The sequence below is a fragment of the Alligator sinensis genome, unplaced genomic scaffold (assembly GCF_000455745.1).
Source record: "Alligator sinensis unplaced genomic scaffold, ASM45574v1 scaffold153_1, whole genome shotgun sequence".
In the NCBI taxonomy this organism is placed as follows: domain Eukaryota; kingdom Metazoa; phylum Chordata; order Crocodylia; family Alligatoridae; genus Alligator; species Alligator sinensis.
Genome location: NW_005842099.1, coordinates 2,423,236 through 2,441,075, shown reverse-complemented (window position 1 = coordinate 2,441,075; position 17,840 = coordinate 2,423,236). Strand labels below are relative to the sequence as shown.

At 40.8% G+C, this 17,840-nt stretch overlaps 1 protein-coding gene across 2 annotated transcripts in view; it reads left to right on the top strand.

Moving 5' to 3' along the window:
• The first annotated feature begins 125 nt into the window (after nucleotides 1-125).
• PHACTR2 (phosphatase and actin regulator 2) overlaps nucleotides 126-17,840 on the top strand; it is a 240,140-nt gene continuing 222,425 nt past the window's right edge. For both annotated transcript variants that reach the window (XM_025204870.1, XM_006024244.3), the window contains exon 1: nucleotides 126-228. In XM_025204870.1, coding sequence (XP_025060655.1) covers nucleotides 216-228 — 13 coding nt within the window. In that variant the 5' untranslated portion in view covers nucleotides 126-215. The remainder of the gene's footprint in view (nucleotides 229-17,840) is intronic.

Sequence of the window (17,840 nt, the reverse complement as noted above, 5' to 3'; positions counted from 1 at the left end):
TGCCCGGGCCAGCCCCGGCCCTGCTGCTCGGGGCTGCCGGCGCCTCGCAGCCCGCGGGCCGTGCTCGGGGCATGGAGGGCAGGAAGGGCAGCTCCCCGGCGGCCGCCCCGCCGCCCCCCTGCCTGGCACAGGGCGATGCTGGCCCGCGGGGCCGCTCCCAAAGCGACATCTCCGCCTTCTTTTCCTCCCGGAGAAGCAACCTGCTCAGGGTCAACATGACGGGCTCAGGTAAGCAATGGCCTGGGGGGCTGCTGCATGCACGTCTCCCTCCACTTACGGCTCTTGACCGACTCGCGGGTTTGAAATGGATTTGACTGACTTGGCTTGAAACACGAAATATCGTCCATTAAACAACAACAAAAAAGATCTCCCTCCTGAATGGAGAGGACCTGAGTGGAAAGGGCTGGGGGGCTTTTCCATGCACATCTCTCCCCAAGCGAAGGGGTTGGGGGCTTCTCCATGCACATCTCCCTCCCGCCCAAGTGGAAAAGCCTGGGGGGGCTTTTTCCTCCCTCTGAGTGGAAAGGACCTACAGAGACATCACTCGCTTCCCTGGGCTCTGGGCGCTCCGCATTGCCCAGGGGGCAGCCCTCGACGCAAGTGCCCCCAGAAGGGAAGGCAGCGCTAGCAGTTGATCCAGCTGGGGATTTGGACCCGGCTTTTAAGACTCTTTGAAGTCAGCATTGTGCACAAGCCTTACCAGTGCAAAATATGCAGCAGCAGCAGCAGGGTGTTCTGGTTCAGAGGCGTTTTAGATTTGAATCCTGACTCCCCAGCCAGCTTGCTCCACAGCTCGCCTTTCTGGTTTGCAAGTTTGTTCCAAGCCTGTTTCTAAGCTCCCAGGCACATCTAAGTAGGGGGATGAAGCGCAGCAATATGCTTGACTTGCTTGGAGACCTGAATGTGTCTGCAGTTTGTGAGGGTTACGCTGTTCTCGCAACAGCAGCCTGATCCTGGAGCTGTGTGCGCCACTGATCCCCTTGGCCTTCAGGATAGGCAGACGGTCAACATCAACCCTGGTTCTGATAAAACATTCATGTCGGTTCATGCAGGTTGTCTGTTTAAGGGATGTAGTCTGGGACCCCTTAATCATTCAGTTGATTTATTACTGGAGTTGTGTTTTCTTTCATGTCAAAGCTACAGCTCTTTTGTTTACGTGGGGTTAGATTTTCAAACTGGCATCATAGTATCTCATGTGAGTATTTCCACATAGCTATGAAAAAAACATGGGAGCTCTGAAGGGTCCTCAGATGCAGACAGGTGAGACTGAATGCATCACTCACATGAAGCCCAATTCATCCCCCCTGTAAAACTTCCCTTGACCTTTAGCTGAATAAAGGCCCCAGTTTATAGCTTAAACTAGGAATTTTATTTTAATGTGTTACTGCATTATGCTCTTCATTGAAACTTTTAAAAATACTATTTGAGTAAATGCGTTACCCTCAAATCTTTCACACATCACTTATCATACCAATCACCAGGGTCAGGAAGGAATTTTTTCCCCAGGTCAGATTGGCAAGGACCGGAGAAGCTTTTGCCTTTCTCTGTGGTGAGATGCATGCTTCTTTTCCTAGGATCTACTATTTGTTACTTCCCTACAAGTGCAGGGCCATTATCTCCCCTGTTTTTACCTCTAGCATGTTATAAGGTGTTGCTGGTGTTTCAGATATTGTGCCTTGAAGGTGGATGTGAGGGTCTGAAGTGGCAAGTTGGGGATTCTTTGCATAATGATTTCCTGCAAACTCAGGGTACTGGACTTGGTAGTGCAAGAAGCCCCTTCCAGTCCTATGCTCCTAATGTTTTATTGCACAGGTAGATTTCAGATGGGAGAAAAATTGTGGCAGAAAATTCTCTTTTCTATTTCTGGATTTCAGAATTTTACTGTTGCACTCAGGACTCACAGTAGAGATGATATCGTTTATTAGACCAACAAGATTTTTGCAAAAAAAAAATATTTAATTAGACAAACAATACTCTTGCACTGACTTTCTAGAAGTTGCATGTGTCTGTATCTATGAGTATAAGTTTGGCTCTTACAGACAAACAGGCTTCTAAGGCTGAATTTCAAGTAGAAAAAGAAAGCAGATGAAGATCCCATCCCAGTCTGTACTGTAGATATCTGAAAGTGGCCAAAGTGAAAAAAGGTTGTTCTTTGGGGTTTTTTTTATGTCCCTTCTGGAGGCTCAGTTTTTTAAAAAAGAGCAAAAATCAGTAGCATGCTGCACTATAGGTCTCCGTATCTTTAATCACACTTTGAAAAGATCCTAAGTTGATATAAGTTCCTTTGACTTAAATGGAGCTCTTTCAGTTCCCCTTGAGCAGGGGCTGAACTAGGTGATTTCCTGAGGTCCCTTCTAGCCTCACTTTCCTACAATTCTATGATTCTCTACACCAGCTGAGGATCTGTCTGTAACTGCTTTGGATTCTGTAATGCTATTTCTTCACCGTCTTGTGATAAAGTTGTTAAGGTGCCACATCACTATGAAGGATCATGCTTCAGGGCGGTATAGTGCAAAGTGACTACTAGTCCTGCTGCAACATCTCTTAGGAGAAGGGATCATGCTGTCCTCCCTGCCCTGTGCCAGCAATGTTGGCTGTTCTGAAGGGTGCTGCCAATTTCCGCATCTCTGATTCCCTCTTACCTTTTCTTTATTAAAATTGTACTTATAAATTATGTCAGAGAAAATTTAGTAGGACTCTTGAAGGGTGCTGCCAATGGTTCCACTGGATAACAAGGGATAAGTTGTTAGCATGAAGCAAGAGAGGGGACCTAGAAGAAGTACAGCAGCTCTGTAAGCTACTTGTCCCAGCTTGACTACTGATGTGGTTAGGTCTCTCTCCACATAGGCTTTAGTTTGTCTGCTTAGACCATAAACAAAGAACTGTTAATTGTGGCAAAGATTTTTGTTATGGTAATACTTTCCTTCAATTGCATTAGCAAGTTAGTTCTCTCTTGTCTATTGCTGTTGTTGTTTTAATTTTTTTTGAGGATGTGTTTCCTGTCAGCAACTGACAAAAGTTGTTCCTTCTAATGAGTTTTTTTTTACCTCTCTGTTTTCACTTCTCTCTTTTCTCCATATCTGCTTTTTGTGTTTTATCCACAAAGAGATATTGTGCACCACAAGGGAGATGGCTACTCTACACTGGAACACAACTGTTGAGTCCCTTTTTAAAAAGAAAAATGTGCATAAAAAATTCAAAGCTGTTTAATTTTTAATCTGATGGTTTTAATACAGTGATTCCATGAAAAATAACCTCCTTTTTCTTCTCCTAATAACCTGGTGAACAAACATAACAGAAATGTGAAGCCCTGAAAGCTACAACAGGACAATGGCTATTTGTTTTGTCTCTACCTTTTCCTGTAGTGTTTTCAGTTTATTAACTTAAAGTAGGTCATTCACTTACCTAAGTGACAGCACATGTGTTGCAGATCTTCCTATTTAGAAGAGAAAGGCAACTTTTTACATATCTGTACTTTTTTGATAACTTCATCCCTCCCAAAAATCTATCCAGTTCTAATGTATTAGAAAGTGAAAAGGGGCCTGTGTTTTTTTTGTCTCTGTGAGCCAGATTTTTATCTCAGTTGTGGTGATGGAAAAGAAAACAGTTTGGTCCATTTACCTTGATTTAGAGAACTGATATCCCATAAGTGTTTTCCATCACCATTCAAGTCCCTGCTGAATTTGTTCTTCTCTATGTATCAACTGTTGAAGGACAAAGTTAATGGAGACTGTCTTGTTAGGAAAATTATAGTATGCTTTATAAAAGCAGTTTTGGCACTGGCTCATCAAACCTATCTATCTGTTATTCCAGACCAGTATCTCTGTACCTGGGCAGATTAATGAATCCAGTTTTTATTCCCTGTCATTGGCAGTAACGGTTTCCTGCCATCTCTTTATAGCAGCTCATCTTAACTACGACCCTATTTGTTAGAGTAGCACATTTATAAATATATACTTTTTGAAAGGGACCAATCCTTCTGGGATAAACTATGGTCAATTACTTACTTCCTTTCTTCTGTCCACATTGTATCATCTTTCATCGTGCTGAATATTGCCTTCATTCTCAAGTACTTTCTTTCACTTCTGTGGGGCTATTTGATGAACTGGATACTACTCAAAGTGACTGATGATGGCATAGTCTGGTTGTTTATAATTTGAGGTGTAGCCTCAGAAAAGATTAGAGCCTTCCAAATTAGAGGCCCTTTCCAAGGTATAGCCGAGCATCATTTAAACCTCATTTTTCAGGGCCTGGTTAGGGACTTGGCTAGCTAGTCTTTGTAAGTGGTGGTATGAGGCTTGAGGTCCTGTCATTTTCTGTGTCCTTGTGACAAGGTATTTAGCAGAATTCACAGATTCATTTGGAATCTAACAGGGCCCTGCCCTGAGCACTTCTGCTATTGCCTGTGGTTTGAGGTGAAGGACTATTCTAGCTCAGTTCAGAGGAACTATAGTATTGCTCCTTGGGTACTACTTGAATCAAGTGTGCACATCTCTCATGTGCTGCTATGACGGTATAAGCCTGCTCTGGTAGTGGTGGAAAAGAATGGAGAACCTCTTACGCAGTTGGCTCTACAACGTGCATATCCCATCATGAGGTGCAAGGGGCAGGGAAGAGGTAGGCAGTGGTTGGCAGAGAAGTGGCAAGGCATAGTCAAGTTCTGGTATAACCTGTCAATCCTTACCAAGCAGACTGGTCCATAGGAAATCCAGGATAATTTAGAGCAGTGTTCAGGATCTGCTGCGTAACATCTAGGACCCATTCCACCCTCAACTGGCTCCAGGATTTGGTTAATATAAATGTGAACTGGAATCACTATTCTCTTGTGTTTTGGTGATACTGCTAAGAAATCACAAAGTGCATCATTATGGCCATATCTTTCTCTCTGGAGGTGGATGTGGATGCAGTCTTCTTGGCAGATGCAGCTGAAATAAGGTGTTTTTGATAGCTTAGGTATGTGAGTGTGCCAAACTCTTTATTCTCTCCACACATGTGGAAGTTATGTTATGAGTGTATTAGGAAGGGATGTTGTGTAGGGGGACTCGTGTGCTGTAGATGCAGGAGCTGGAAAGTTCAGGGGAGAAATGTCTCATGCTGGGGAAGTGTGAAATAATTGTTTGTACAAATGCTATATATAATTGCATACAAATTAGAAAAAATACAAATGAAATGCACACTTTTTCAAGCAAGCTTCTGTAGGCTTTGTTTATAGCGTAGATCAAAGGACAAAAATTACAAGAAGTCTGAGTCAAGTAATTTGGGGTGGAAAATTGACTATAAAAACAAAGAAAAAGAGTTGTTTGGTTGTGGATTCAGAAACTACTCTCAGTAACTATGAACAATCCATGTGGTTTCTAACAAATCATACATCTTTTTCTTAAAGCCTTCTTGATTTTTTTTTTTTTTTTTAATTACCTTTACAACCTGAACAAAAGAAGTCTACTGGTATTTAATTTATTGTGTAAATGTTTATAAAATGCAATATGAGCTTCTTTGTAATAATTAGAAAACAGTTAAATCATTGTCATGTAATGTTAAATTTGATTGTTTTCATCCTTACGCATCCTTCATGGTGTCAAAGTTATGCAAAGGAAAAAGAATCAGCTGTCGAAGTATTTTTTTCATAATGCTTGTCTTGCAATGGATTATATGAATCATTACCTTTCGTAATGTTAGCTAAAGCATGTACAAGGAACATGGGGGCACCAGAAAATACTTAGTAACTTCTTATATGAACTTTGACAATATGGCATAAAACATTAGACTGACAGTTTTATACTGTATTTACCAGAATTTTCTGCTTCCTGTACCCAGCAGAAAAATATTTGTAGTACATCCCTGATAACAATATGAAGTGATTAAATTAGGTACATTGCGAGACCTATGATTTAAAAGCTGAAATATATATATTATGTTTACATATGACATTATTTTTGCTACATTGCCTTAAAATAAATTCTAGATTTGAACCTATGATAGAAAAATTACATAAATGTCATAACAATCTCAATAGCTAGCTGAGTAGAAAGCAGGCTAAAAACATTTGCAGTATATGTTTTAATATGTCTTTTGTGGACATTCATCAGCTACCGGCTGCATAATCTGGTTAGCATTTTGCTGCTGCGTATATTTTAGTTTCTCTGGCCCTTGGCATTTATAACTTCCTGCTAGGGTGTGGCTTTTACTGAATAACTTATTAATATAAAATAGCATCTGAAGTGTGAAGCAGGCTATTTAAAGGTTCAAGTAAAAGGGGTTTTACTCCTTTACCTTTGCTGAATGTAAGAACTCATTATTCTTCCTAAAGTTTTTTAATTCCTTAAACATTTAAGTTAAATCCACTATTGAATTGTTTAAATCAATTGTTTATTCATTTCCCTTGTCATTTCACGAAAAGCCATCCCTTTGAGGGAAGCAGAATGAGCTGCATACTGCTAGAAGTGTATAGGTCATAAATGTATATTCAAATAGAAACCAGGTATAATATGTAAGATTCAAGGAGAGATTTGTAACCCATCTATAATGTAGCTTTTTAGGGGAAGTTGTTTCTGTTTTTTTATAATGTACATAATATATAACAACATCCAAAATAACATCCATAATACATAATAAATAACAACATCCAACATCCATTTTTTTTTAAATGACCATTTCCTGTTTCCTGTTTTTCAGACAGTGGTTCAGCCTATATAAATTATAGGTCTCCCTGTGAAGTGGTAAATTGTTATCCAGGTGTCTAGATTTCTCTTCTAACCAGCAAAGACTTTTGAAATATCACTTCAGTCGATTGACGACAGTTTTCTATTTTGGGGTTCTTGGGGGCAGTTCCCTCTCCCAGTGTAAAAAGTTTTCTATGCAACTAATTCTGTAGCTATTTATTTTAATCAATACCAACACTGCTCTTGCTCTGTGCAATAATAAGACCTCTCATTATAAAGTATATTTTGATATGTGGGGATGGGGCTTAAGTTTGACTGATGGTATAACCGTTATACTCCTTATGCAATAACATAGCCTTCAATAACAGTCCTTTTATTTGCCCAGAATCATTTGTTGCTACTTATAGTAAAGATGCTTAAGTTATCATTTTCTAGAGAAAATCTATTAAACCAGTCATCTCCCCTAGAACAGTTAATGAAAAACCCTGAGTTCAGTGTCCTGGGTTCAATTACCTTTTATTTATCTTTGAAATGTCATGTCTGGAAAATTCTGAGAACCAGGGATGCTTTCCGTTTTATGTGGAAGACGTTGTGCTCTTCCTGTCATATTTAAGGAGTTGGACTGCTATTCTGTAATTAACTGAAGGAAACTTACAAACAGTAAGAGATTGATAATGCTCTCAGTTTTATCTCATAAGTCTCTCAATTTCAGTGGGCTTGCTCTTGTTTACACTAGTATGATTCAGAATTAGGCTTTAATATATAAAGTCAAGCTGTTAAACTCTATGAAAGCCTTTAAAATATTAGGATGTTTAGGATTCATCAGTTTATATAAGGTGGAAGCATTGAAATTCTGCTAAACCTTGAAGGAATCAAATCCGTGGTAGAATGGCTTTAGAAATGTTAGCATTGACTTCATTTAACCAGAAGCTTTATCAGATCAAAGCCAACAATCCTTGAAAGCTTGACTTGTCTGTCCTCCAGTGGAGAACTTTCTAGTACAGCTTTGTTAAAACTGCAACATAGCCTGCCATGTGCTTTGGTAATGACATGCTATTCTATCTTCTGTCATTTCTCATGTGTTTCTTATTCTGTATCTTTCTGGGATACCTTTATACAGTTCATTCTGTTCTTCATGTTATTTCTAAATCTATTTTCCTACAGCTGGAGAAGTCAAACAAATGGTGTGGGGGGTAAGAGGGAAGAGGAAGAGTAAGGGATAGAGTCTTTTTATCAGATATAAAGGATGCGTCTATGCAAGACGCTGACTGCGCAGTAGCCTGATACTACTGCACAGTAGCATTGCATGGCAACAACTGTGATACAACGTTACTGCGCAGTAGCGTCATGAAAAAGACATTCGTTAGAGCTACTGTGCAGTAACTCGAGTTACTGCACAGTCATTTAGTACTTGTATAAGCAACTACTAAATGACTGAGCAGTCAGCATCTTGTGTAGGCATGGGCACAGTCTGTAAGGGTAAAATACTTCCTGTAATCCATTTCTTTGCCAGATGATTTTGTTACTGTCACTGTAAAGAGGAGTATTTGTTTAATACTTAAAAAATAATATTATTTGTTACAATGGGCATTTTACTGATGGCCCTGCAGATTTCATTTTTGAAATATCTGCATGATCTACTGGGGAGGTGTTTCAAAAAAGCAAAAGTGGAGTCTGAGAGAGTACTATCCCTTTTTCACCAAACTTGACTTTGCATAAAAAAGGGGAAAAACATCCAACTCAAATCCCTTTGAGACTGGATTAGTTCTACAGTTCAATGATGTTTGTTTCTTTTGTGAGATAGTAAATGAGGTGGTACATCAATTTTGGGCGAAGCCCCAAGGTTCATCTATTAAAACTGTTTTGAATCTTGAGAATGATACTCCCCATTCTCTTTCCCCATACCTCTCCCTCTGTCTTGATCCCTCTCCGAACTCCAGACAGGCCCTTGATGTTCTTATTTTCCACAGCCTTCAACAAATCTCATTTATTTTTTATAAATCACTCTTGTACCAGACTTTCCAGCTGCGCTTTTGGTGACCCTTCATCTGGATCTAGCTCTGCATCTGCTACGTCATTATCCTGACTCTCCAAATCTTATCCTTTCTAAGACTTCACAGGTCAAAGCCGTACACTGAACTATATGGGCATTTTGACCTACAGAGCTCCAAGCAATATGTTTTGAATGGGACTATGGCTCACCGGATGCAAAATAAATTTGCTAGATACTACAAGGTGACAATTAGAAGTTGTAAATAAATAGGAGTGGAAAGAAGTTGCATGAAAGAGGGGGAGATTCATTAGCATCTTTGTGGTCATAGGAAAGGAGCAAAAAACCTATTAAGGAGACATGAAAGGAGGGGAATTCATTGTTAAATGTTGTGGATGGTGGAAAAGTATTTCTGAACCTTAAAAAGCATGTTTGTAAAGCTTGGGGGGAAAGAACCTAGATTTGGCTGAAGTAATAAAATGTAAAGTGAGTCCACTTACCATTGTGGCCTTTCTTTTTTTTGTTTCTAGTAGATAAGCATTGCCTCCAAACATCTGTGACTAATGTACACCTTGTAGAAGTAAATTATAGACACTGAGTTGAAGCAGTAGATGTATTTTTTGTTGTTGTCTGTGGACACAGTAAAGAATAGGTTGTAGTACATTTGCAGTTGACTGCGTCCAAATTGTAGTGTTTTTTGTTTCTAAATACATGCATCTATATTTAAACTTTGCAAGTGAGGATAATTAGCAGTGATGTTTGTTTATTTATTTTACTATTGCCCAGTTTCATTGCTTACCGTTTGTTTTAAAGTGTCTTCAGCACTGATGGTCTAGTGCAGGGACATCCATTTTACAGCCTACAGGCTGCATGTGACCTACAAGGGGGTGGGGGTTGAGAATCTGGGTTCCCATCTAGTCACTGCTCCCCTGTCTCCAGCTGCAGCAGCAGCTGGTGTCTCCAGGCTCTCCTTTCCTCCATCCAGCTTCTGCTTCCTCACCAAACCCCAGGGGGTTAGCACAGTGTGGTGTACCATATGGTACCAGGGGAACCCACAGGCTGGGTCACTCAGTGAGGTGTCAGGGGGAGCCTGTGGCCAGGAATCTGGGAGTGAGGCCAGGGTGCCTGGGCAACACGTGCTGCTGCGGCCCACGCTGCATGTGGCCCCTGGCCACTTAAAGTTGAACAGCCCTGATGTAATGAAACTTGTCATCTGAAAATCGGAATTGCTACCACTATTTAGTATGAAAATACTGCTTTAAGCAGTGACCGTTTCTTAAATTTTTCAATTTCCTGCTTCTGACTGAAAGTAGGAAATGAATAGTGGCAGGCTTAGAAAGGTTGGATTTAATAGATGGTCTTACCTGTATAAGGTTCTTACCCTCTTGAGTTAGCCAGTTTTTGGTGTCTTGGAGGTTGTTCTCACTTGGAGGAGTAATTGATAATGGAGGCAGGTATTTTTAATTCAGTTCTGTTCACAAAAATATATACTCAGAGTCTTGTTTCCTTGAACAAAAGGGAGGAGCTGAACACCAAGAGGCAGTGGCCTGCTCATAGTTTTAAGCCTCTTTCTAGCCAGTACTTTACCAAGGACTCCCATAGAATCATTCCACAAGTGCTTATTTGGCAACATCTCTGGGCTTGTCTATATAGACTCCCTGTCAATGTAGGACCACCGTCGAGAAAATTAGCTTCACCCAATTGCTTCTGTTTTCATGCACCCGAGCACAGCAATTAGCATATAAACTTGGGAGCAGCATCTGAGAGAAGTGCTCAGCATGTCACAGTGCTGATTTCAGGCTCCCCATCTTGGGAGAGTGAAGGCTGTGGAGCTTGAGTACACTGGGGCAGGAGCGTGTGGGTGAGTCTCATTTTCCCAGCGGCAGTCCTGAATGTGACAGGGAGACTGTAGACACAAATCCTTCATTTCCAAGCTTCCAAACATTTCTTTATGTTTCAGTAGTGTTTCTGCTAATACTGCAACTGCAAACTATTGGCTGACTGCCTCTGTATATATTCAGCCCCACCAGGAGCTAAGACTTTTCAGTGGCCTTTTGTGTCACCAGTATTTTGGGTCGCACTATGCCTTGGGTAAATTGCTTACAGTACATCCTCACTTATCAGAACCCCTCTGGTAAGCCTCCACCAAAAAAATCTTTGGCTAGTTGAAATCATTTAGATAAACTCTGGTATCTTGTGAGGAATTACACATGCTAACAGATGCACAATGTAAAATGGTACCAAACTTAACAGCACAGAAATTAAATATGGTAACACTCAGAAGAGGTTTTTTGTACAATCCCAACAATTACAAGTTATTGCGTCACTCAAGAGTAGAGAGACAGTACTGCATTAAATAAAGCTTAGAAAGAGAACAGTTTGTTACACAATGCCAACAGTTACTTTTCAGTTTGCATCAGTAAAACAGAGTTGCTGTTTAGCTAATCAAGAGTTTGGGTAACTGAGGATGTGCTGGAATTGCTGCCCTGTTGTCTCATTTTTCCATTTATAAAATGGGAATAACTACATGAGACAATTACTGAAGAGCCACCTAATTAGCTCCATAGTATAGTCGTGGTGTCTACTACATATTGAAGCCTATTAGGCTTCAATAAACTAAATAACTCTGCCATAGGGGCTGGCTGGAACACAAGGGTGCTTCAGTGCCTGGGCTGCCTAGTGGCTAGTCCAACATTGGAACACCCTCATGCTCTCACCAGCTACTCTGCAGCACACTGAGCCTGGTTGAAGCAGCCCCAGGCTGGCAGGCTGACCCCCTGGACCCTCTGCCAGCCAGGGCTGTTCCTCCCCAGCTCAACATACTGCAGTCCCAGGTACTGCACCTGGGAGCAGTAAACTCCAGTGCACCATGCACCGGATTTTATTGCTTCACTTTAATTCCACGTACAGACATGCCCACTATGTGTTTGTTCAGTGTGTGGCACAATAGAGACTTGATCTCTTTGGGGATCTTTTTATAGCAATAAAAATAGTGTATTTTCTTGAATCTAAGTTGGCTCTGAATTTAAGATCACCCCCCCTGCCTATAATTAGATTTTATATGAGGAAAAATGATCCTTTTTTAAAGTAATTTTCCAGGTACAGAATCTAATGATCAGAAAGTTGTCTAGCATTTTCCCCCCTCCCACTACTATAGCAGGGAAAATAGTGGCTGGGGGGAGTCAAGTAGCCATCTTGTGCTCTGTCCCCGCTCCCCGCCCCCCCCACTTCTTCCCCCTGCAGCCTTCCTACCCCTCCCCCGCCACCAGCACCTCCCCATCCCCAGCTCATAAAACTTGGGGCATCTTCATTTGCAATATTTGTGGTTATTCACTGAAATTGATTTATCCAGTGAATCTCTGATGTAATAATAAGAATATAAATAAACTGTAGATGCAATAGAAGATCAATAGACCCGTTGTCCTTGCCTACATTTTAACTCCCCATTCAACCACCAGTTGTACCTAGAGATCCCATTTCAGATTCTAACATTTGATAGCTTCCTCACTTTTCCAGTCAGTGGAGAGAAAGGATCAGGGTGTCTATGAATAGCTAAGAAAAAGGAAACAGACACTAGGGCTAGGCACAGACATTCAAAAAGCCTGAGGCAGAATTGATCAAATTATGCGGTTTTCTAAGTGGCGTAGTTTAGACTGGTAGCAAACAGAGCAAACATTTGCTTTTTGGTGGGTAGGAAGAAGGGGAGCAAATCTTAAACTGGGTTCTGCCACTTTTAAACCAGTCTATATGTGCAGAACTTCTGTTATGGGTATAGGTCGGTTTCCAGTCACTTATACTGGTAAAAGTATAAACTTTGCACCTGGCCTAGAGGTACCATCATGCTCTGAAGGAGCCTGTTGCTTGATTAGGAAGAGAAATAATTAGCAGAAGGCAGGATAGATTTGCACCTTATAGGCTAAATAAATTAGAGGGAGATATTGCACAAGCCAGACAGGGCAGCATCTGGGGAGCAAGGGACAAACAGAATGGTGCTCCCCCGACCTGAGGAGTCATTGCCATGGCAGATGCAGCCCTGCACCCAGTAACATACTTGAAGATCAGGAGGAAGTGAATGGTGCACCAGGGATGGCTCTTGGGGAGCATGGCCCTGGAGCTGCTGCCACTCAAGCCAACACTGCTATAGCAGCAGTGTCAGCAACAGCAGCATTCACTCTGCAGAGAGGAGCAGCAGGTAAGACTTCGCTATCCCCCTCCCCACACACCCACAGCACTAGGCACTGAATGAAGGACTTACACATACCAGTGTATAAAATAGAGAGTGATTTGAAAACAAACGTAAAAAGAGAGAGGGAAATGGGAAGGGGGAAGTGCTGAGAGGTATAACAAGCAAAGACTCCATAGGGACAACGGAGTCACAAAAGCTATTCCAGATAATGGGATAAGAATCTATAGCCCTTGGTTAAACCTTATTTAACACAATCCAGTCTGTGGATGACTTCTTGTTCCTCAATTTCCTGTTCAAATCAGTTTTTAAAGGTTTGCTGCCTAAGAACAGTCACCCTGAGGTCAGCTATGGAGTGCCCAGGGAGGTTGAAGTGTTCTGCCACAACCCTGCATATCCTTCTTGAGTTATCGGTGTTCATTCATTCTGGGTTAGGACTGGCCAGTAATGACAAATAGGCACTAGGGGTCCAGCTCAAAATGCTATGGGTACTCCATCTCCAAAAGAGATGTTTCCTAAAAAACTGACAACACTTGTATAGCTTATGTCAGTAAAGTTTTATTGAACTGAAAACAAGCCAGGAAGAATGAAGAGGAAGGATACCTAGCAGAGGAGGAGCTGCGTTTCTCTTTAACGTTGGGCTTAGGGTAAGAAATCAGAGAGAACTGATTCTGGCTGAAAGTGGAACAACTACAGGAGACTTACAAAAGTGAGAAGAGTCTTTCATAGTGCTTAGGGTCGGAAGGGACCTAAACAGATCATCAGGTCCGACCACCATCTTATAATGATCATTATGCTGAAGCAAGTTGTTTTAGCTATTTTTAAGCCCTTTTGTATTTTAAAAGTAGAGGGTGTTAAAATAATGTCCAAAGAGATGAGATATCAATACAAGCAGAAAGTACTAAACTGAATTCTGTTCTCAATGGAAACCTTGCTTTTCTAATGATATTATTCCTGATACATTATCTTATAATAGGGAGAAGATCCATTGTTTTGTAAAGCAAGCAGGGTTTGAGCCACACTATTCTTTTTACAAAAATAGATTTTATATTTAATTAATTATCTTAATGCCTAGGAAAAAACATCCAGAATCTGCTTGCTGCTATAAACATCACTTTCAAACATAGGATTAGATGACAGAGTTTGGTGACATTTGAAAGAAAAACCTGAATATGCACATAGAAGATTACTGATACTAATCTCTTTAAGTTTACTGTAGTGTTAAAAGTTGCTGGCAGTACAGTTATCAAAATGTATATGCATTGCAATGAGTCCAATCCCTAAAATCAGGGCAGGTTCAGCCCTGTTGAAGTATGACAGTTGCAGGAATGGTTTTTCATATTTTAAGGCAACCTTAGATTATGATGAAAGTAATTCTGCCTTCTCACTATAATCATTTTAATGAAGAAAAAATCAGAAGCCATATTACTGTGACAGTTGGTGGACTCCAGATGTTTACACTGCTCATTCTGAAACTGATTACTAAGGTGAGTATATTTGGAATATTATAGCTTTTACTCTAATGGAATATCAAATATCTTTTGATACTGATCTACAGAATACAGTTTCCATAAGCATTTGTGGTGAGTCCAGGAATTTGTGTAATTGATACAAGTACAGAGCATCATAATAATTGGATATAGAACTGGAAGGTGGATTACAGTGGAGGTAGGTACATCAAATGTAAATCTCTGTGCACAGGCTTATATTAAAGATTGACAAAATGTAATTTTGCAAGGTTAAAAAAATTCTATAAAGTGCACACCCTAACTATAGACATGGTTAAACTGGTTGGTATTATTTGTATGTGTGCTTAAGAAATTATACAACTGGCTATCTTCAGTTGGATCCAATTTTATGAAATACCATTTTTTCTCTAAAACTTGTCTGGTACACTGAAATCAAACATTGCCTCTACACATTTCTCTATTACACTGTGGGGTGCATCTACATGTGCATTTAAGTGCAGCTAAATTTAATGTGCATTTAGCGATTTTTGGCAGGTGTCTACACATGCAGGGACTTGGCACTAAAGTTAGTGCACTTGTCACTAAAGTTAGTGCCAAGTCCCTGTATCCCTGCCATGTGCCCCTAGTGGCTGGGCAGACCCGGCACTAAAGTTAGTGCCAGGACGTGTCTACACCTGCATTAAAGCACTTTAACTAATCACACCTAAATTTGATACCTGCAAATGCAGGGTTGGGCTTTGGCATTCTGTTGAGCTTTGGCATTTGCAGGCATCAAATTTAGGTGTGATTAGCCTAATTTCACCATTTTAATACACATTAAGGGCGTGCGCGTGTGGACACATATGCATTAAATTAGGATAATGCACATTAACACATCTTGTGTTGACGCACTCTGGATTACTGTAGGGTAGGGATGAACCAGGTGTAAGCTTTTAGACCCTGCAGAGGAGGATATTGAAGACTACTCATGTGGCTCCTCTCTCAGTGGAAGCTATCCCTCCTGCTAGGGGCTCACAGAAGTAGGCAGAGGCTGGTGGGTACTGCATGAGAACAAAAGGGAGAGCAGACCTGACCTTGTGGTTTCCTCCTCCTCCTGAAGAATTAGCCAAGTGCAAACATGTAAACACCTCTGACCTAATTTTAAAGAGTTTCTATGTTACTATGTTAGCATTAGTCAATAATAATATCTTTGACAGAGACATTCTGAAGGTTTAGCAAAAACACGTACTATAAGGAAGAAAACTATAATTATATCCACGTGGGTGTAGGTTGTAGCCATGTTGGTCTAAAGACACAGGCAGACAAGGTTCTTTGGGTGAATCTGATATCTTTTATTAGACCAACTTAAATAGTTGGAAAACAATTATTAAGCAAGCTTTCGGGTTCAAAACCCCTTCGTAAGGCTAAGGAAGTTTCAGCAGTTGGTGTGTGCTCTTCCTGGATGAAGTGAAAAGTAAAGAAGCCAGAGGCTGGGCATTCCATCCAGGAAGAGCACACACCAACTGCTGAAATTTCCTTAGCCTTACGAAGGGGTTTTGAACCCGAAAGCTTGCTTAATAATTGTTTTCCAACTATTTAAGTTGGTCTAATAAAAGATATCAGATTCACCCAAAGAACCTTGTCTGCCATAATTATATCCAGGCACTTTTAGCATTAAAAAGAGTTGTTTAACAAGAATACAGTTTAGTGGATGATAATTCAGTCCTACCACCTTACAGTTCCTATGATCTACCTGTATGCTTTTTAGTTAACTACCAGGCATTCACTTCCCTTTATATGTAATGCTGTTCCAATAAGGCCTGTTGCAGAGTTGCCAACTCTTACGATTTCTTTATGATACTCCCAATATCAGGTTTTTGGGTTTTTTTACTCCAGTGTGTGAGATCATCAGATCATGTGAGAATCTCAGCTTTAGTTAAGCAAATGGAAAAAAAAATGTTGCTAGCTTTCATGTTTGCAGAGGGAAAACTGCTGCTTCTAAGGACTCAAACCAGAAGGTAAAAGAAAAGATCTCTACATTTTTAGGGTTGTTTTTTTTTCACTTGCCTGTCTGATTTTTACACCAGCCTCAGTTTAGGGTGGGTCTGACATGATGTTTGAATGTTTAGGCTTGGAAATATTTCTTTTGGGCTTTGGCTCATTGTTATACATCACTGCACATTTCATCCCAAGAAAGAATCATCAAAGCAATCTTATAGTCCTTAGTAAGACAAAATTCTATATGGGAAGGCAGCTGAAATCTCAGTCCATCCCTTAGCAACACTTTGTCAGTGCAGAGCTGAGGAGCATTGATTTGGCAATTGTAGTATATAGCTTGTTCTGTGACTGCCCGGGCTTAATAACAATTATCATAAATAATTGTTTACTAAATACTACTTTGCAGTGAGTTTTCAAAGAAAAGAACAGAAACTGACAGAGGAACACATGTAAAGTGTCCATTGTTGCTAGTTTCATTTATGCCACCATTGTGCATTAAAGAAAAGGACAAGTCAGTAGATATAAATGTACTTGTTGGTACAGAGATTCCAGTTCCTCTGGCCAACTGTTGGAGCGTCTCCTAATGGTAAGTAAAGTACATACCGGCTCCTTTCTTACTCTACTTAGGACAGGAACTGAGTATGGCTTCTATAAGTGATTTGGGTTTTTGGTTGTAGCTGTGTTGGTCTAAAGACATAGCCAGGCAAGGATCTTTGAGTAGATGTGATATCTTCTATTAGAAAACCGAGTAGTTGGAAAAAGGTTCTTGGCAAGCTTGCAGGTGCAATCACCCTTCTTCAGGCATAGGGAGTCCCCCATAAGTGATTTGGGGAACTGGTGCTGCCACTTCTGAGCTAGGCAGGTAGGCAACTTGGCTCCTTTCCCTTTAGGTAAAGTGATGAATGTTTGCTCCCTCCATCCTTCTTTCCCTCTTTCAAGCTTGGTCTCGTTTATAGTATTACATAGCATTGATGAAAAGGGAGAGATCTGAGTCTGAACAGAACAGAGAAAGTGGATTTGGGGAGAAGGAAGTATATGGGGAAGGAAGTAAAGAAGGGTCTACTTTACTGTTTCTACATTCTTTATTTTCCCTTCCTTTCCATACACTGTCATCTTACACCCCGCCCTGCCCCCATTATGTCCTGAAAAACCTTTGGTTTTACATTTCCACTCCCTATCCCCTTCTGCAAATATGCTCACTTGTTTCTGTCACACAGACCTGTCCAATTGATTCTGCTCCTGGAGCTCCCTAGAAACCTCATTCTAGCTTCTTCCTCTTCTGATTCTTTCTTCTACTTTGGGTTCTGCTCCTCATTGTGCCTTTCCTCCCACAAAACAAGCAGTGCTCCAACCACTCTGAGAGAAATGTTTATTCCTCAAACCCATTTTGAGGAATAGCTGCATCTCTGCTCCCCATCAGGTGCTGAGTGTTACTGGAGTGTGCCAGCCAGGCGTTTGCAGAGGGACACCAGCAGATGTTAGTGCAAACAAACTGCGTTGTCAGCAGCTCTGGCTGGGTACCCTCCCCACACAATCAGAAAAGGGAATTACCCTAGACTGGA